The sequence below is a fragment of the Choloepus didactylus genome, chromosome 9 (genome assembly GCF_015220235.1).
Source record: "Choloepus didactylus isolate mChoDid1 chromosome 9, mChoDid1.pri, whole genome shotgun sequence".
NCBI classification, from domain to species: Eukaryota; Metazoa; Chordata; class Mammalia; order Pilosa; family Megalonychidae; genus Choloepus; species Choloepus didactylus.
The window spans coordinates 95675942-95693789 of record NC_051315.1 but is presented as its reverse complement, the minus strand read 5'-3'; the positions used below and the strand labels follow the sequence as shown (position 1 = coordinate 95693789).

At 31.7% G+C, this 17848-nt stretch overlaps 1 protein-coding gene across 15 annotated transcripts in view; it reads right to left on the bottom strand.

The window, feature by feature from the left end:
- The window catches only part of NBEAL1 (neurobeachin like 1), a 281631-nt gene that overhangs the window by 48041 nt on the left and 215742 nt on the right, over nucleotides 1–17848 (bottom strand). For all 15 annotated transcript variants that reach the window (XR_005218944.1, XM_037850425.1, XM_037850424.1 and 12 more), the window contains 7 exons: nucleotides 15875–15999; nucleotides 11129–11255; nucleotides 6071–6216; nucleotides 5202–5334; nucleotides 3562–3664; nucleotides 2133–2228; nucleotides 1598–1722 (listed from right to left, as the gene is read on the bottom strand). Coding sequence is in view for 14 of the 15 variants with exons in the window: in XM_037850425.1 (XP_037706353.1) it covers nucleotides 1598–1722; nucleotides 2133–2228; nucleotides 3562–3664; nucleotides 5202–5334; nucleotides 6071–6216; nucleotides 11129–11255; nucleotides 15875–15999 (855 nt within the window). In the remaining variant the exon portion in view is untranslated. The remainder of the gene's footprint in view (nucleotides 1–1597; nucleotides 1723–2132; nucleotides 2229–3561; nucleotides 3665–5201; nucleotides 5335–6070; nucleotides 6217–11128; nucleotides 11256–15874; nucleotides 16000–17848) is intronic.

Genomic DNA, 17848 nt, shown 5'->3' with positions numbered 1-17848 from the left:
ACTGAAAAAGAAGAAATTAAAATCAACTACAATTCCACCTCTCATTACTATTAACATTTTGGTGAATATTTGTCCCTCCCTAATACATAAAGTAAAACTAAAATATTTTTTAAACATAAAGGCCTATATATATATTTTCATTTAACGATTTTCCATGAACATATTTTCCAAGTGACTGAATAGTCGATATTTAAGAGGTACCTGGTATTGCACTGCATGGATATACCACAATTTAACTATTTCTTTACTTTTGAACATTCAAGTTGTTTCAATTTCTCTGCTATTATAAGCAGTGTGATACTTAAGACTTCTTTTTGTGGCTAAGGTTATGGAAAAAAATATGGAGGACCCATCAAAGATTGCAAACAATTAAATATTTTAAAAAAGAGAGATTGTGGTTAGAAAGAAGACCTAAACCAAATTATTAGCAAACGATATATAGTATTTCTGCAAGTTCTATCACTGATACATATATAATTGGTCTTCATGGTGACACGTGAATTAGTAGGCATAAAATCTGAGTAAGAATTAATGTTTTGGAGGCAATAAACACTAAAAATTTTAAACCAATATAGTAAATTATTTATCAACCTGAGGGATATTTCCTTCTACATGGGAATCAATATTCAGTGGAATAAAAATAGTTTTCAGGTCAAAGTTATTTACACCTATATAAAAATATATTATTAAACTTAAAATTTCTTTGATTACCAAAAACATAAGTTATTTATGTAAGTATTTTCTGTGGAACAATGTTCAAGAACAAAAACCTTTCTTGGGGATTATTTTTAGAAAATAAGTTTGACTAATGGCAGTGGGGAAATACATATACAAGCAAAATTCTACAGTTGAGGTGATAAATCAGTTATTAAATACAGCAAAAAATCCTGGAAAAGATTTACGAAGGAAAAAAAAAAGGAATAATTTATCGTCTACTTGCAAATAAATCTAGAACTAAGTTAGTCTGCAAAATATTTGTTCTTATTACTAGAAGTCATAACTGTCAAATCATCCACAAGTCCCAAGAAAAAAGGAAATTATTATCAGATTATTCTTTTGTCTGTCTGCAGCTTGCAAAAAATTTAAAGATTTGAGAGACGTTTACAGGGTGGATCATAAACAAACAGAATTATAAAAATGTTTTTCCTTATTAAAATGATACTTTAAAAATTTTCACACATATGGCTCTTCTTATTTACTGTATTTATTTATATTATTACTGATTAATTTTATATCTATCGGTATTATTAAATTAGATGGATATTTTTACATGTTAGATTAGTAGGTTACGAAAATCTAAAATACCCATGAAGGAAATTTTCAAGAATCTATTATCTTTTAGCACATACTTATTACAAAGTGAAAAGAAATTGTGAGTAATAATTTAAATTTGGTGACAAAAGGGAATAAACATATAGTTAAGATATTTGAAGGGCAACTGAAACATTTTCAAGAATATTTAGTGAAGCAAATACCAGACTCTAACTACTGAAAGTAGTTCTGCATTCAAAAAAATAATATTTGGTCTGCCATAGTGGAAATCAATACAAATTCCAACAAGCAACGGGACCTTTCAAATGGGATAAAAGGCTCTTACTTCTCTCGCATGGCTTTGGCATTTTTATCATTAACTACTCCAATTGGTTTGGAAAGGTCTCGAAATACAGCTGGGTTGTTAAGGTCCAACTCTTCTGAAGTATAATCTTGTAAAATCCAGGGAAACTAAAAAAATAACCACAATTTACAGTTTAGACATTTCCTATTCTCGGAGAAGCTAATACTCCCATATCTCATATCAAATGTTTATCTAAAGATAAAAGGGATAATTTTAGATATTACTTTTTTCTAGTTGCAAATGTTTATTCACTCTTTAGTTCAATAAATGAACTTTATTTCCTACTAATTTCCTGGAATATTTTCAATGAAGTGAATGATAGACTTCTATTTTTAATTACTCTTTATGTTGATAACCTTCTTCTAAATAGCAGAGTAGAAAATATCAGAAAGGACAAAACAAGTTTTATTACATATTTTTAAAATTAAAGAGTCATTTAAGCATCATGTATATATATTTTCGTATATTATAAAACTGAAAGGCAATTCCATATTTACGAGATTTATATAAAACTTACCACAGGATACTGTGCAAGGTCATTATAGGTCCGTCCTGCCATTGTATTTATTTGAATGAGGTAGTCAAAATTTGATATCTCTCTGTTTACCCATTTCTAGACAACATAAAAAAGAACAAAATCAAAACCAAATGATCTACATCTTTTAGCAACTACTACTGACAATAATAAGACAATCTTGTATTTCTATTATCTCAATAAAAGGAATGGGGCTAAATTTTTAAAAAGGCTTAACAGGGAGATTAATCAATACACTTCCCTAAAAACATTTCCTTTTAAAAATTGGGCCCTGGAAAAGGAATAGAAAAGTCAACATGAATCTTACACTCCACTCCACAGGATCTTCATAAGAATTAAGTGTGTTCTTGAGTAAAATAAATTTTTTATTTGAACACCTTATCTAAAAATTTTAAGGAAACATTAGTTTAACTTTCCTCAGAAACCTGACTTTATAGGAACAACAGCAGATGGAATTTTTACTACATTAGGTATAAAATATCTGAAAGAAACAGATCATCATCATGTTCTTTTAATCACCTCATTGTAGCAAGCTTGCTAATTGCTCTATCCAGTGTGGATGTGCTCAAGAATTCTGCTAACAGATTAACTTTCACCTTTAGGTGCCTTAAGCAACAAAGGGTATACCTCCAGGAACAGTGAGAAATGAATCTCTATATACATATTTTACAGAAAACCCAATTATAATTTTCTTACGTGTCAGGTTAAGGAATCAGGATTTTAATGAATCAAGTTCTACAGACAACAGGGAAAGTCCTTTACTAAATAAAACTCATTTCTCAGACAATAGGAAAGTACCACTGATGGATTTTGAACTAAGGCAGCCCAAGAAAGATTAATACTTATATAGAAGGAGAGAGTCCGAACCAAGACACCCTTGATTAGGAGACCACTAATAATCCTAGAAAGCAAAGCAAAACAAAACAAACAAACAAACAACAACAAAAAACAGTAGCCTTCACTTGGGTTTTGGCAGTACCAATTCAAGAGATGTAGGTATACAGGTGATGATAAAAAAAACTGCAGGGGCATTAATTAGCTTTGGTTGGTAAAAGAATTGACAATTTTCTTTTCTTTTTATCCACAGTGCTTTTTGTATTTTCTTGCTTTATAGCTTGTACATGGATTATTTTTATTAAGAAAAAAACTACGCTATTTTTTTTAAAAAGAGAGTATTATTGAGGAAGAAGAATCCATAATAAGACAAGTCCATGTACTGACTGATAGGGGAGGGGAGGCACTGTGCATATGAGGGAAAGAAAGGAAAATTAAAAGAATATAATTCACAACATCAACCTGAATGGAACAGTAGTTATAACAGTCAAAATAAAATAATCCCAAGTTTTTCTTTAAAGCAAAAGACTGAGATATGAAATGAACCCCCAAAACAGTGTCTGTTAAAATTTCCTACCTGTGTCAATCCCGATGCTTTGAATAATTCCTGAGGTGATCTGGTTCCATAACTATTTGGAGAATGAAGTGACAACAATCTGCTATATACTTTATTTCTAAACCTATAAAACCAGCATTTTATAGTTTAAAAACTAATTAAGACAAATCTGGATTATGGTTTTTTAACAGCTTTATTGGGCTACAATTCACATAAAATTTATCCTTTTAAAGTGTACAAAACTTAGTGATTTTTAGTATATTCACAGTCATGCAACCATTACCACTACTGAATTTCAGAACATTTTCCTCATACCAAAAAGAAATCTCATCCCCATTAGCAGTCATTCCCCAATTTTCCTTCCCTCCCATACCCTGGAAATCTCTAAACTACTTTCTTTCTGTATGGATTTGCCTATTCTGGACATCTCATATAAATGGTTTTAACTTCTCTACTATTCTAGCCTTGGTGAAGTCAAGCCATGTATTTTTTGAGGAAGTTATAGTTTACAACAGAAAAATCATTAGACTTCAAATCAGAAAACTAGCTCAAGACTACTTCAAATTTAGTTTTGCTATTTATTAATCATCTTGGAAGGAAAAATCGTTTCATTTACTAAGTCTCATTGTAAATTAAACTTAATATTCTCTATCCTTACAGTTTTGTGAATTATTCAGTTATACAAATGTAAAGTAAGAAAATTCACCTTTGAACTTGAGAATTTCCTTCTCTATATAAAAAAAAGAATAATGGAATTTGCCGTTTTTTATATGAGGGCTGTTATGAAGATTAGATATTATATACAAATGTATTTTAAAAACTATAAAGCTATACAAATGTATAGTATTCAGCGGGAGCAGATTTAGTTTAATTAAATGACACAGCTTTCTAAAAAGAGACATGCTTTGTGTTTTTCCTAAGGGGGAAACCTATTTTAAAAGTAAAAAGGTATCCTTTTATAACAACAGTAAACATGCTCTTAAAATGTCCTGAACTGTGTCTCACAGATGAACAGAAACTTGGTTATTGTCTGTATTAACCTGAGTCCTTGGAAAAACAGATGCCAAGACAGAAATGAACATGCAAGATTTTATTAGGGAAGACACTTGAGAGAGAAAAATGGGGAGAGCCATTAGACCATGATGCAAGTCTGACCCTGAGTGAATGAGAGGGGGAAGGAAGGTTGGGTGCAAGAAGTCAAAGTAACTTGCCCAAGGTTATATAGCCAGTGGTGGAGCTGGTACATACATCCAGGTAATGCGGGTTCACAGCCTCTGCCCTTAACCAATTAAAATATTTAAGAATTTACTTGCATTCCTAAAAGAAATGGGTGTCCCCTTATTGTTGAATTTGAGCCCAACCTATTTTCATGAATTAAGTCATAATCACATATATTGCATATTATTTCACAACTGAATACTGTGAGGTATATATTGGCTGACATTCAATAGTCTACTGACTTCTTTATCTACATATCATGTAGATATATATTTAAAAACAGACAACCATCACCTTTCCACCACCCAAACATAAACAAATCCCAACAAAAATTCTTACACTGCTTAGTCCCTTAGGTATATATTGTTTTCCTTTCACTAGCCGGAAAAATATTTTAAGGTAATACTTCAGCACCATCCAGAAAGGTAGCATCCTTACATACTTCCTTTTTGAAATTGAAGAAAGTAGTGGATTGGTCAACATGAAAAATCTCAAGGGCTGATCTCCTTAAGTTGTAACGCCGCAATGAATCTCCCGAACCTGAGAGTGGAGGCCACTTGAAATCAAACCCTACACCTGAAACGAGGAAGAATTTTCTGATTGAGGGGTGCCATATAAAGTAACTCGTGCTATGCAGAAAACATTTTCTAGTTACATGACAAAAGTAGCACATAGGAAAAAAGCAATTCAACTTTTATATGTAAAAACCATTTGCTAAATTTATTGGATGATTAAATTTTGTTTCTTTTAAAATTTTAGGAATTCGAAAAATTAGAATAAGCAAACTCACATGGAGGCTACCAGGGGATGGGGTGAGAGTAGGGAATGAGAGTTAATGCTTAAATTGTACACAGTTTCTATTTGGGTTAATTGTAAGTTTGGTAATGGGAGGGTGGTGATGGTAGCACAACACTGTGAATGAAGTAGCAGCACTATATATTTGAATGCAGTTAAATGGGGAAATTTTAAGTTATATATACGTTACTAGAATAAAAATTAAAACAAAAAGAAACAGATCTGTACAACACAGTGACTCTTGTTGTAAATGATGGACTATAGTTAATAGCACAATTACAAAAATGCTCTTGCATGAACTTTAACAAGTATACAAATACACTAATGCAAGCATTCCCTTCAATATAGTGTTTAATAATAAAGTTAACACCATCCTGATTTCTATTTTTCCTTTTACATGATAGACCAAAATTTTACAGCCCCATCTTATTGCTTTTTTCTTCTCCTCATTCATGATGGTTAAACTGGACACTTAATTATTGAGAAATGAAATTATTTTCCCAGAACTCCTCATCACCTTCTTTTTCAATGCTGCCATCATGGAAGTAAATGTGTTGAGTAGTGATTTCTAATCTTCCAGGAATCACATCAATTATTGTAATAAGTTCACAGTCTTCTGTCAACACCAATTTTTCTTTTTGATCCTGTTCTTCTTTCTCATCACTTTTAAAAAAATACAAACAAAAAACACACCCAACATTACATTATATTTAAATGAAAAAAATGCCATACTCAAATAAAAACCTCATGTTTATAAAATAAGTATCTAAGAAAGAATATTTGAATTACCTGTAAGAAATATTCCACCATGAATTAAAATACATATTGTCTGAATATTTTTATTACACATTGATTGTTTTGTTAACAATATACTTAAAAAAATACAAACAAAAAACACACCCAACATTACATTATATTTAAATGAAAAAAATGCCATACTCAAATAAAAACCTCATGTTTGTAAAATAAGTATCTAAGAAAGAGTATTTGAATTACCTGTAAGAAATATTCCACCATGAATTAAAATACATACATATTGTCTGAATATTTTTATTACACATTGATTCAGTTTTGTTAACAATATACTTTACATTTTAATTGTGTATGACCTATTAAAACAAAATAGAGTGGAATCTTTAGTGTTATGGACAGAAGACAGGTCAAACATACAGCAATACTGGTCATATCATTTTAGTTCTATCTTGGGAGATATGACTGGATCCAGGAAATATGTGAATACGTGAATACATTATTGTATTAGTGGTATTTTGTAAATAATCATTAGAAGTACTAGTTATAACTCTTAAACTGTAAAATGGGAATTTTCAAGAGCAACTAAAACTAGAGCATCATTATACCATCTCCCTGACAATGGGACTGAAGGTTATGTAAACAACTGTTACTGCCAGACCTTACTTAAAGTCAAGTCACCTAGTACTAGGAGGACTGTTGCTATTTATACTTGTTGGAGGGAGTAGCTAGTAGCCTAGGTGACTTTTAACTGCCAAGTATAGAAATTGGAATGCCTATCAGGCCCAGAATGATATTCACATAAATCCTTCAAGCAGCTATTCTCTGGTCCTAGATATTTTACAACTGCCTCACTTCCAGGATAACAATGATTAAGTCGAATTTAGCTTCCAGTGGATTTCCATTGAAGAAGTTCTGAAAGTATTGCCATTCTAGCTGGTAATACTGTAACCATTTACTTCAAGTTTTAAAAAAAATTAATGAAGAATTAATGAAATTCTTATTAAGGATTATTGGAAAGAATATGAACTTCCAAAATTTATGGTGATGGAATGGAGAAGTGAGTAATCTAAAAGAGTATATAGTCTGAAGTCTATTTATATTTAATAAGAGAAAGAGACTTCGGTCTTCAGTATAAATCAGTGTGCATGACATTCACTGAATTCACTAGATGTCCAAGAAAGTAAAAGTAAAATCCCAATTAAAAGATTGACTAGTCTCCCCAAGATCGCTACCTATTTACTACCTCATTCCTGAAAATAATCAAGGAAATCTAAAAATTTATTGAAATTACATGCACACAAATCCTGCTAATGTCAACAAAGACAAATTGTTGACCAATTTACAGTATTAAATAAGTCCAAAAGCAGTATTTGCCATGTGTAGTTTAAAATTTAAACAATCTGATGTTCAGAGCAAATTATATACTTGGGATTTAATTATAAATTTAGGCTTGCTAATAGAAAGGGATAATATAATTATATAATTAACCTTCTAAACATTTATTATGTCTTCAAAAAATATATGGAGTCCAAGTTATGAAAATTTAGGCAGAAAAGAGAAGAAAAGGGAGGGATTACTTGCTAATGATTTAAAGATGATTTTGAAAATAGTCACAGAAGGGAGGGACTTCTGGAATGGCTAAGTGAGGAGCTTGGCAAATCCTCTGCCCACAACATTTAAAGACTCTGAAAATTCACCAGTTATACAACCAACTGAGAAGCATTTATTCAAGAAATTCTACATAATTTCAATAAGAATAGCAGGTGTCTAAGGTGCTTTAGCCTGGGGTTGCTTATATTCCCCTTCCCAAAACTCCAAGACATTGAAGTTCTATCAGAGCAGGGCAGGCTGTGAAGACCAGCAGCTCTGCTTTCAGAGATGGCTGATTTTATTTGGGGCGGAATTGGAAAAGTCCACACCCAGGGGCATTGTCAAAAACAACAGTAATCTGACTGGCAAACAATAAGGGGGGGCCAAAATCACACCTAGCTGGAGTTTGAGATATGAAGGGGCAAGAGCTACACACCAGCAGACAAGCCAGAAATTTAATAGGGAGATTCAATGAAAGAGAGACAGCTAAAGTGGAACTTGATAAAATCCTACTTATCCCTGGTAGTCTTCCAGACTATGTTCCACCTATGCAGGGCTGCATGCATGCTAAGGAGAAAGTGAAAAGGGTCCCAGTGAGCTATGCCTTGGTTGATATGATGCTTCAAGAACACAAAGTAAAAGCCAGGGAAGACATGTGAACTGCATAAATTTTGAATTCATTCTTTAAGCCACATACAGATCCATTAGCAAAAGGTGGCAGTCTTACTGAATAAGGGGTTTAAATACAACCTCTAATCATTCATTGGCTGACTACTAAAAGTATACCGACCCATGAGCAACCCTTAAGAGGCCAAGCTTAAATGTAAAAGCAATTAAGGAAAAAAAAAATACCCCAAACACTAGCACACATAAACAGACATACATACACACACAGTGAAGGTGAAACACACACGATACACCAAATCTGGGCAAACTCAAAGAGAAAAATACAGGGGATCAGAAATCAGACTGGTTACAATTTATTATTGAAAATATACAAATTTCAACAAAAAATTACAAGACACACAGAGGAAAAAAAAAAAGTTGTTACTGTGAAGTCTGTTCTGGAAAGAAAGCTATTTAATGACAGGAAGGGGCAACAACAGACAAGATAGGATTTAACAAAGGATTACAAATACTGAATCTTTATAGAAATACATATATTTTTTAGATACTAGGGTATTAGAATAGCTAGAAGGAAATAACTGAAATGGTGGAACGGTAACCCATAACATTCTTTGAAAATTTGCTCTATAGCTCCTTGTTAACTTGTACTTTGAAAGTTTTCACCGCTGTATATATATTTCACAATAAGGAAATAACGGAAACTTTGGAACTATAATCCATAACATTTTTTGAAATCGGCTATATAACTACTTGTTAAATTGTACTATGAAAGTTATCACCTTTCTGTATATATGATACATAAGGAAATAACTGAAATGGTGGAAATGTAAAAAAACGAAAAACAAAACCTTCTGCGTCTCAAAGGACATCATCAAGAAACTGAAAAGACAATCATTCAATGGTAGAACATATTTGCAAATTACATATCTAATAAGGGTCTATTATCCAGAATATATAAAGAACTCTTATAACTCAATAATAAATAATCCAATTAAAAAAATGGATAAATTTGACATTTCTCCAAAGATATAAATAGACAATAAGCACTTGAAAAGATGCTCAACATCATTGGTCCTTAAGGAAATGCAAATGAAACCCCAATGAGATACCATATAATACCCACTGAGATGGCAATTATAATAATAATAATTATTATTATTATAAAACTTGGGGAATGCCTGGATAAATTCAAACCCTCAAACACTGTTGGTGGAATGTAAAATGGTGCAGTCATTGTGGAAGCCAGTTTTGCAGTTCCTCAAAAAGTGAAAAACAGCACCCCCATATGGCTGTGCAATTAATTCCACTCCTAAGTATATATCTCCCAGAATTAAAAAACAGGTGTTCAAGTAAACACTTGTACATGAATGCTTATAGCAGCATTATTTATAATAAACCTCAAATGGAAACAACCTAAATGTCCATTAATTTATGAATGTATAAAGAAAATGTAGTATATCCATACAATTGATGGTGGTGATATTGCGAAACATAGTGAATATACTAAAAATTAAATTCACTTTGAAATACTGAATTTTGTGTTAGGAGGAGTATACATCAGTTTTTTTTTAATAGTAGGAAAAAAAAAAAGCAAAATAAAGATCTCACCAGGTAACAGAGAACTTGAGGCTATCAGACCTTCCTTAAAAGAAATACTAAAGGAAGTCCTTCAGGCTCAAAGGAAAGGATACTTCATGGTAATTTTAATTCACACATAGAACACAAGTAAGGTAATTATGGAGGAAAATATAAAAGAAAGTATAAAATGCATATTTTTCCTCTTTTCTTCCCTTAACTGATTTCAAAAACAACTGCATAAAACATTAACTATAAAACTGTATTGTTGCACTTTTAACATATAAAGGTCTAATACATGTGACAAAATAACACAAAGAGAGATGAGAAAATGGATATATATTTTATATTTAATTGGAAGAGGTTTTTCAATTACAAATACAAAATTTTAAAATAGAAGGCTATTCAGGTTATCTATTTCTCCTTAGGGGACTTTGGTAATTTTCCTTTCAAGGAATCTGTCCTTTTCATTTAGGCGGTCAAACTTATTTACATAAATTTATCAATATTCCTTTGTAATTATTTTAATATTTGTAATGATATTTCACTTTTCATTCCTGATATTTGTAATTTATGTTGTCTTTCTTTTTAACTGATTATTTCAGCTAGAAGTTCATGTTTTTTGTTTGTTTTCAAATAACCAGCTTTTGTTTTCGTTGATCTTTCCTTTGGTTTTATTTTCTCTTTCACGGATTTCTGTTTTATTTTTGAATTTACATTTAGTTTGCTTGAATTTACATTTAATGTTGTACATTCTAATCTAAACACAGCTTTAGCTGTATCCCACAAATATCTGACATTTTTTTTATCATTCAGTTCAACATATTTTCTAATTTCAAGGTCTAGTTCCAAGTTATCCAAATTCTAAGAGAAATCTTCCTCAGTAATACCAGTTAATACTGATAGACTCTTACCAGCTTACTTAGCATTAACTGCAGGACCTTAGAAATATGCAGTATAAGAATTTCAAGCAAATATCGTCCTCAATTTGACAGCTCCATTTTTAATTCTTTCAAGTGCCTATACATACATATTTACTCTAGCTGTCATGTCCTCTTCAGAAAGGTCAAATTTATCCTCCTCCATTTCACTAACTTTTACTTGTTTTACTACTTCCAAGAGCAGTGAATCACTGGAAGGCTGTGAATGCTGGATACCTGTTAAAACACAAAATATCTATTAAACACAAAGGAAAAAATATTTATATTATAGCCTTAATGCAATTTTTTACTGCTACTTATATGATTAGAAACTAACATGTATATAAGTTTAAAAACTACTTAATTTTCTAAGATAAAAAATAATTTACTACAGAAAAGTTTTTATACATAATTTAGAGTCATCTCTGATGTTTGATGGTGAAAGAAATAAATGTTTTTAACATATGGGTTTTATTTTGAATGATGGTACTATTTATGTTTAAGAAACAAGCAAAGTACTCTGATCATATTTAACTGTAAAGCATGCTGAAAATTAAGGAAAAGGAAGAATTGTTCTGAATGTATTAATATAATAGAACTATTTTACTGTACATTTTTATTAAAGAAATACTACGAAAGAGTAAGGTGACAAATTGTCTTTTAATTGGCAGACAATACACACAGACCAAGAACTGAAGTATTCCTTTCTGGAGCACATGACATTCAATAGATAATAATATATATATGCAATAAATATAGTTGACTAAACTAAACATTTTTTAGGATGGTGTAATGGAAAGAACATGCTGTGAAGTGGCAAACCTAGATTTAAATTCTGTTCTGTGATTTATTAGCTACATGACTCCTCTGAATCTGTCTTCTTCTCTGTGAAATGAATGATGTTACAAGGTTGCTATAAATGAGAGGTAATATAGGTGAAGTACCTGACACAATCAGTATAAAATAAATGGCAGCTTTTATTATTATACATTCACCTCTCAATCATCTGAGTGATATGAAGAGTAATACAAAAATATACATAATTTATAGGTAGGGCTGGACAATATTTACATATTTAAATATGAATAAAGATACCTCATTTGGGAGAAAAAAAAATAATTCATACTAAAGAACAACACTATACAGATGACAAAGTCACTAAATCTAATGCTACATTTTGTCCCAGCCCCCAAATCCTCAAATGGTATCTTTATGAAATCAATCAACCTAAGGTACAGTTGAATATTTCTATGTAAATCTGCTTTGATCACACTTCCCTCTACACTGGGAAATACTGGCTCACACTCTCCATAGAACAAGTAAATAACCATTTCTATTGAATATGTTTTTTCATCTGGTCTTATGTAAGCAAAAATTTAGTGTTGAATATTTAAACAAAGCACATGAGAATTCAACAAAAACTGAAAAGCAAGAAGTCTAGATAATCTGCTATGAATAACTGACTTTATGTAGGTGGATGACACTACTGCAGTAAGATATAAGTTGAAAATCTGATGGAAGATTGGTGAATGAACTGAGGATAGGTGGGAGTGCAGGCAAGAAGGCTAGGTGGAAAACTATTCTGATAATTTGGAAAAAGACAGCAAGCAATAAACCAAGACAAGGCAGTACAAAAGAGAATGAAAATGGAGAAAAACATTGAAAACATATATAAGAGGTAGAATCAACAGGACATTGTGCCTGGAGAACTATAATGTGTAGGTGATTAAAAGGGATAAGTAATGCCTTATGGATAACACTACAGTTTCTAATTTGAACAATTAATATGTGGAGACATTGTTAACTACAATACAAGGTACAAGAGAAGCAGACCAAATGTTTCAGAGACAATGGAAGCAGTCGGGAGGACTGAAAATAAGTCACTGCCTTTGGCAATTAGCAAAGAATTTATCTAATGAAGAGTACGGACAAAAACTTGCCTTAAATCACTTTTTTTTTAAACCAAATATTTTTAACGATAAAACAATATGCATGAGATAACTTTCTGACTATTCAAAATCTCTAATTTACAAGTAGGTGTTTTCCAAAAGATATTTCCTCTCAAATCAGCTGTTTGGAATTCATAATGGATTTTCCATTAAAAATATTACAAATGATGGTTAAGTTTGGAGGTTAGCTTACAATGTAAACACTATTCCATATATTTTCAATGGGATACTTACAGAGCAGTACTGGGGTAAGTGAAACAAAACAAAATAATATTTAAAAAAAAAACAGTGAATTTTAACAGCTAATGAAATACTTAAATAGACAAAAATAAGGAATAGGTAAAACATTTTGCAGTTAATTCTGAAGAGCACTTTTAAAGGATTTTAAAGATTGGTGACACTGGCTTTTTACTACTTCATATACTTTGAAATGCATGAAATTTTCTTCCATACAGTTTTACTGTCAACATTATACTTGAAGCAACTGTAAAAAACCAAGAAAAAAGAAAAACTGACATAAAAAAAGAAAGAAAGAAATAATATTTTTTTCAGAGCTTCAAACAACTGACATCAAGAAGGGACATAAAATGAGGGTGAGAAAAAGAGAATTTCCTAGGGTGGAATTTCTCAGCAAAATAAAAAAAATAAAAATTAAATTAAAAAGGACCACAATTACTTAAACAGCTTCTAGGTTGAAGTCATTCACCCAAAAGATGTTTTCTGGGTAATAAAGATAGCTAACTTTCAGGGAGAAGAAAAAGTATAATAGTCTCAGGGTACATACAGGAAGGAAAAGCTGAACACTACTTGCTGTTCCTATATAAGATATGTTCATAGTAAGTGTATTACTTACTGTGTCTGATTTAATTTAGGCTGTAAGACCCTCAATGATAGGCATCATGCCTCTCTTCAGTAATTTTATAGCATCAACACAGTATCCAATATATTAAGGCAAAGGAATATTTATAAATGGTTACTCATTTAACCTATAACGTAGTTATTGAACACAAGGTATAAAGATACCTATGGTATAAGAACTGCAGTTTAGTGTACCTATGATTGCCAATGACTCCTGACAATCAAAATTTTGTGTTGCACATGCCATTCTTCAAAAAAATATAGAAATGCCAAGTCAGATGGTTAGAAAGGAAGGGCTTCCTAAAGAGTTGCAGAAATGTTAAAAAAAAAAACAAAACAACAAGAACAACAAAAAGCCCTTAAAACTGGTTTTCAAATCTTGCTAGGTGTGCTGGTTTGGATGCATTATGTCCCCCAAAATGCTATGTTCTTTAATGCAATCTTTTGGGGGCAGACGTATTAGTATTGATTAGGTTGGAATCTTTGGATTAAGTTGTTTCTATGGAGATGTGACCCACCCAATTATAGGTGATAACTATGAATGAATTGGAGGTGTGGTCTTGGCCATTCAGGGTGGGTCTTGATTGATTTACTGGAGCACTTTAAAAAGAGCCACCAAGGCCCAGACACTTGTTGTAGCTTAGGGAGACATTTTGAAGATGGCTGCTGAAAGCAGACTTTTGTTGACCCTTTGGAAATGCTAGCCCAGTATTTGCTCCAGAGAAGCTAAGAAAGGACAAAATGCCCCAAGAGCAACATTTTGAAGAAAGCACAGGAGCTTAGAGAAGAGCTGGAACACAACCCAGGATAGCAGATGCCAGTCATGTGCCTTCCCAGCTAACAGAGGTTTTCCGGACACTATTGACCTTCCTTCCATAAAGGTATACTCGTGTTGATGTCTTTTTTTTTTTTTTTTTTTTTCCATTTTTATTGAGATTGTTCAGATACCATACAATTATCCAAAGATCCAAAGTGTACAATCACTTGCCCCTGGGTACCCTCATACAGCTGTGCATCCATCACACTTAATTTTTGTTCAATTTTTAGAAACTTTTCATTACTCCAGACAAGAAATAAAGTGAAACATGAAAAAAGAAAAAAAGAAAAGGAAACTCTAATCCTCCCCTATCCCTAACCAACCCCCCTCAATTGTTGACTCGTAGTATTGATACAGTACATTTGTTACTGTTTATGAAAAAATGTTGAAATACTACTAACTGTAGTATATAGTTTGTAATAGGTATATAGTTCTTCCCTATATGCCTCTCTATTATTAACTTCTAATTGTATTGTCATACATTTGTTCTGGTTCATGGAAGTGATTTCTAGTATTTGTACAGTTGATCATGGACATTGCCCACCACAGGATTCAGTTTTATACATTCCCATCTTTTGACCTCCAACTTTCCTTCTGGTGACATATATGACTCTGAGCTTCCCCTTTCCACCTCATTCACTCGTGTTGATGTCTTAATTTGGACATTTTCATGACCTTTGGACCACAAATTTGGAACCAAATAAACCCCCTTTATAAAAACCAATCCATTTCTGGTATTTTGCATAACGGCAGCATTAGCAACCCGGAACACTAGGCAATGTATTTTTAAAAGAATTTATTCTAGAAAAGACAATGGCTCATCTAAGACACTAAGGGTCCAGAGTTCAATAAGAAGAACAGGTTATAAGAGTAAGGCCTAAAGAGTTGCTAAGAATTCTAATTATATCTAACATTAACATTAGCCTCAGAAAACGAAAAGGTAAGGGAGACAGATATTCACTGTACCGTAATGGGTGCAAGAGACCCAGTATTTCATATAAAGTAAAGTTTTATAATTTCAAAATTGTTTTCTTTGAAAAATTATATTCAATTCAAATATGCAGTCATCCTGATTTAGGCCAAATGTAATAGCACTGATTATATACAAACAGTTATATATCAACTGTAAAATGTTACCCTTCAAAAGTAAACAATTTCAACATAATAAAATAATAACCAATTCTACCAACATCTTCACAATCTTCAACAATAAAACAGTCATTAGAACTCACCTAGATTATCTCTCAAAGCACTAGCTTCCTCATGGGTCTTGAAGTTATAATTTGGCACCAATTTAAGTCTCATGCGCGAATAATTTTCTACATTAGCTAGTTTCCAGTGAATTGGATTCTGTTTCCTATGAATATTCATAAGTAAAGAGTAAAACTATTTAGCTTAAAGTTACGACACATTAGTTGATTGAAATAATGTAGAAAGTATCAGGTATTTTATGTTTGTTTAGAACCGTTTTATAAAAACTTTCACATTTATTATCTCATTTGACCCAAACAACCCTGAGAGAAAACTGAAGTGAGTATACAGAGCTGTAGTTTATGGATAAGGAGCTAAAGCTAAAAGAATCTAAACTGTGTACTCAAAATGCCATGTGATTTCTAAGTAGTAGAAATAAGACCTTAAACTAGATTCTCAGATTTATAGCTCGATACCTTTTACTCCTTCACTGATAAATGGAAGTTGTTAACTAGTTATATCAATGAATTTATACTTTAAAAATATATTTTTAAAATAAAATAATTTTACTATACATGTAGATAATATAGTTTCAAATTGATCAAAAATCTAAATATAAGAATTAAAACTATAAAGCTCTTAGAAGAAAACAAGAGTAAATCTTCATGACCTTGGATTTGGCAATGATTTCTTAGACACGACATAAAAAGGACAAGCAACCAAAAAAAAAAAAAGACAGATAAACTGGACTTCATCAAAATCAAAAACTTTTGTGCCTCAAAGGACATTATTAAGAAAGTAAAAAGACAGCTATTCAAGGGGAGAAAATATTTGCAAATCATGTCTCTGATAAGGGGCTTTATCCAGAATATATAAAGAACTCTTACAACTCAACAACAAGAAAAAAAAATCCAATTAAAAAATAGGCAAAGGACTTGAATAGACATTTCTCTAAAAAGGATATACAAATGACCAACAAGGACATGAAAGGATGTGCAACAACATTAGTTATTAGGGAAATGCAAATTAAAATCATGATGAGATATCACTTCACATCCACTAGTATAACTATAATTTTTTTTTTTTAAAGGAAAATGACAGGTATTTGTGAGGATGTAGAGAAATTAGAACTCTCATAATTGCTTGTGGGAATGCAAAATGATACATCCACTGTGGAAAACACTTTAGCGGTTCTTCAGTAAGTTGACCATAGACATATGACCCACCAATTACAGTCCTGTGTACCCACCTCAAAGAATTAAAAAAAACAGCCACCCAAACACTCTTACATAAATGTTCATAGCACCACTATTCACAATAGCCAAAAGAAAGAAACAACTCAAATGCCCATCAATAGATGAATGGATAAATAAATTGTACACACATTCAATGGACTATTATTCAGCCATAAAAATAAGTACTGATTGGTGCTACAATATCAAGCTATGAAAATCATTAAAAATTATGCTAAGTAAAAGAAGACAGAAATAAAGATTATATAATGTATGATTCTATTTATATGAAATATCTAGAATATAAAAGTCCATAAAGAAAGAAAGCAGATTGGGGGTTGCCAGCAGCTGGGAGTAGCAGGAAATGGGTATGACTGCTTAACGGGTATGGGATTTCTTGGGTAATAAAAAAGATCTGGAGCTGGACAGTGGTGATGGTTGCCTAATACTTACTTAATACCACTGAATTTACAACCTAAAATGTCTAAAATGGTAAATTCTATGTGTATTTCACCACGAGAAACAAAAGGACTATATAAAATTATATAAAATGAATAATTCAGTGAAAGTGACATTATGAATTAATTTAATTGTAAAATATTCGAACAAGAGTACCACTAATTCTAGCTCTAAGTGGTAGTGTCAGGAAGCCAGAAGTAAACTTGTTTAAGATTTACTAAGAGTCTAAAGTCCAATAAACAGTTTACCATAGTGTAAAAGAAGGGAAATACTGCATGATGAAAAACATATACATGCAAACCTCTAAAGATCTCAGACCTGTAA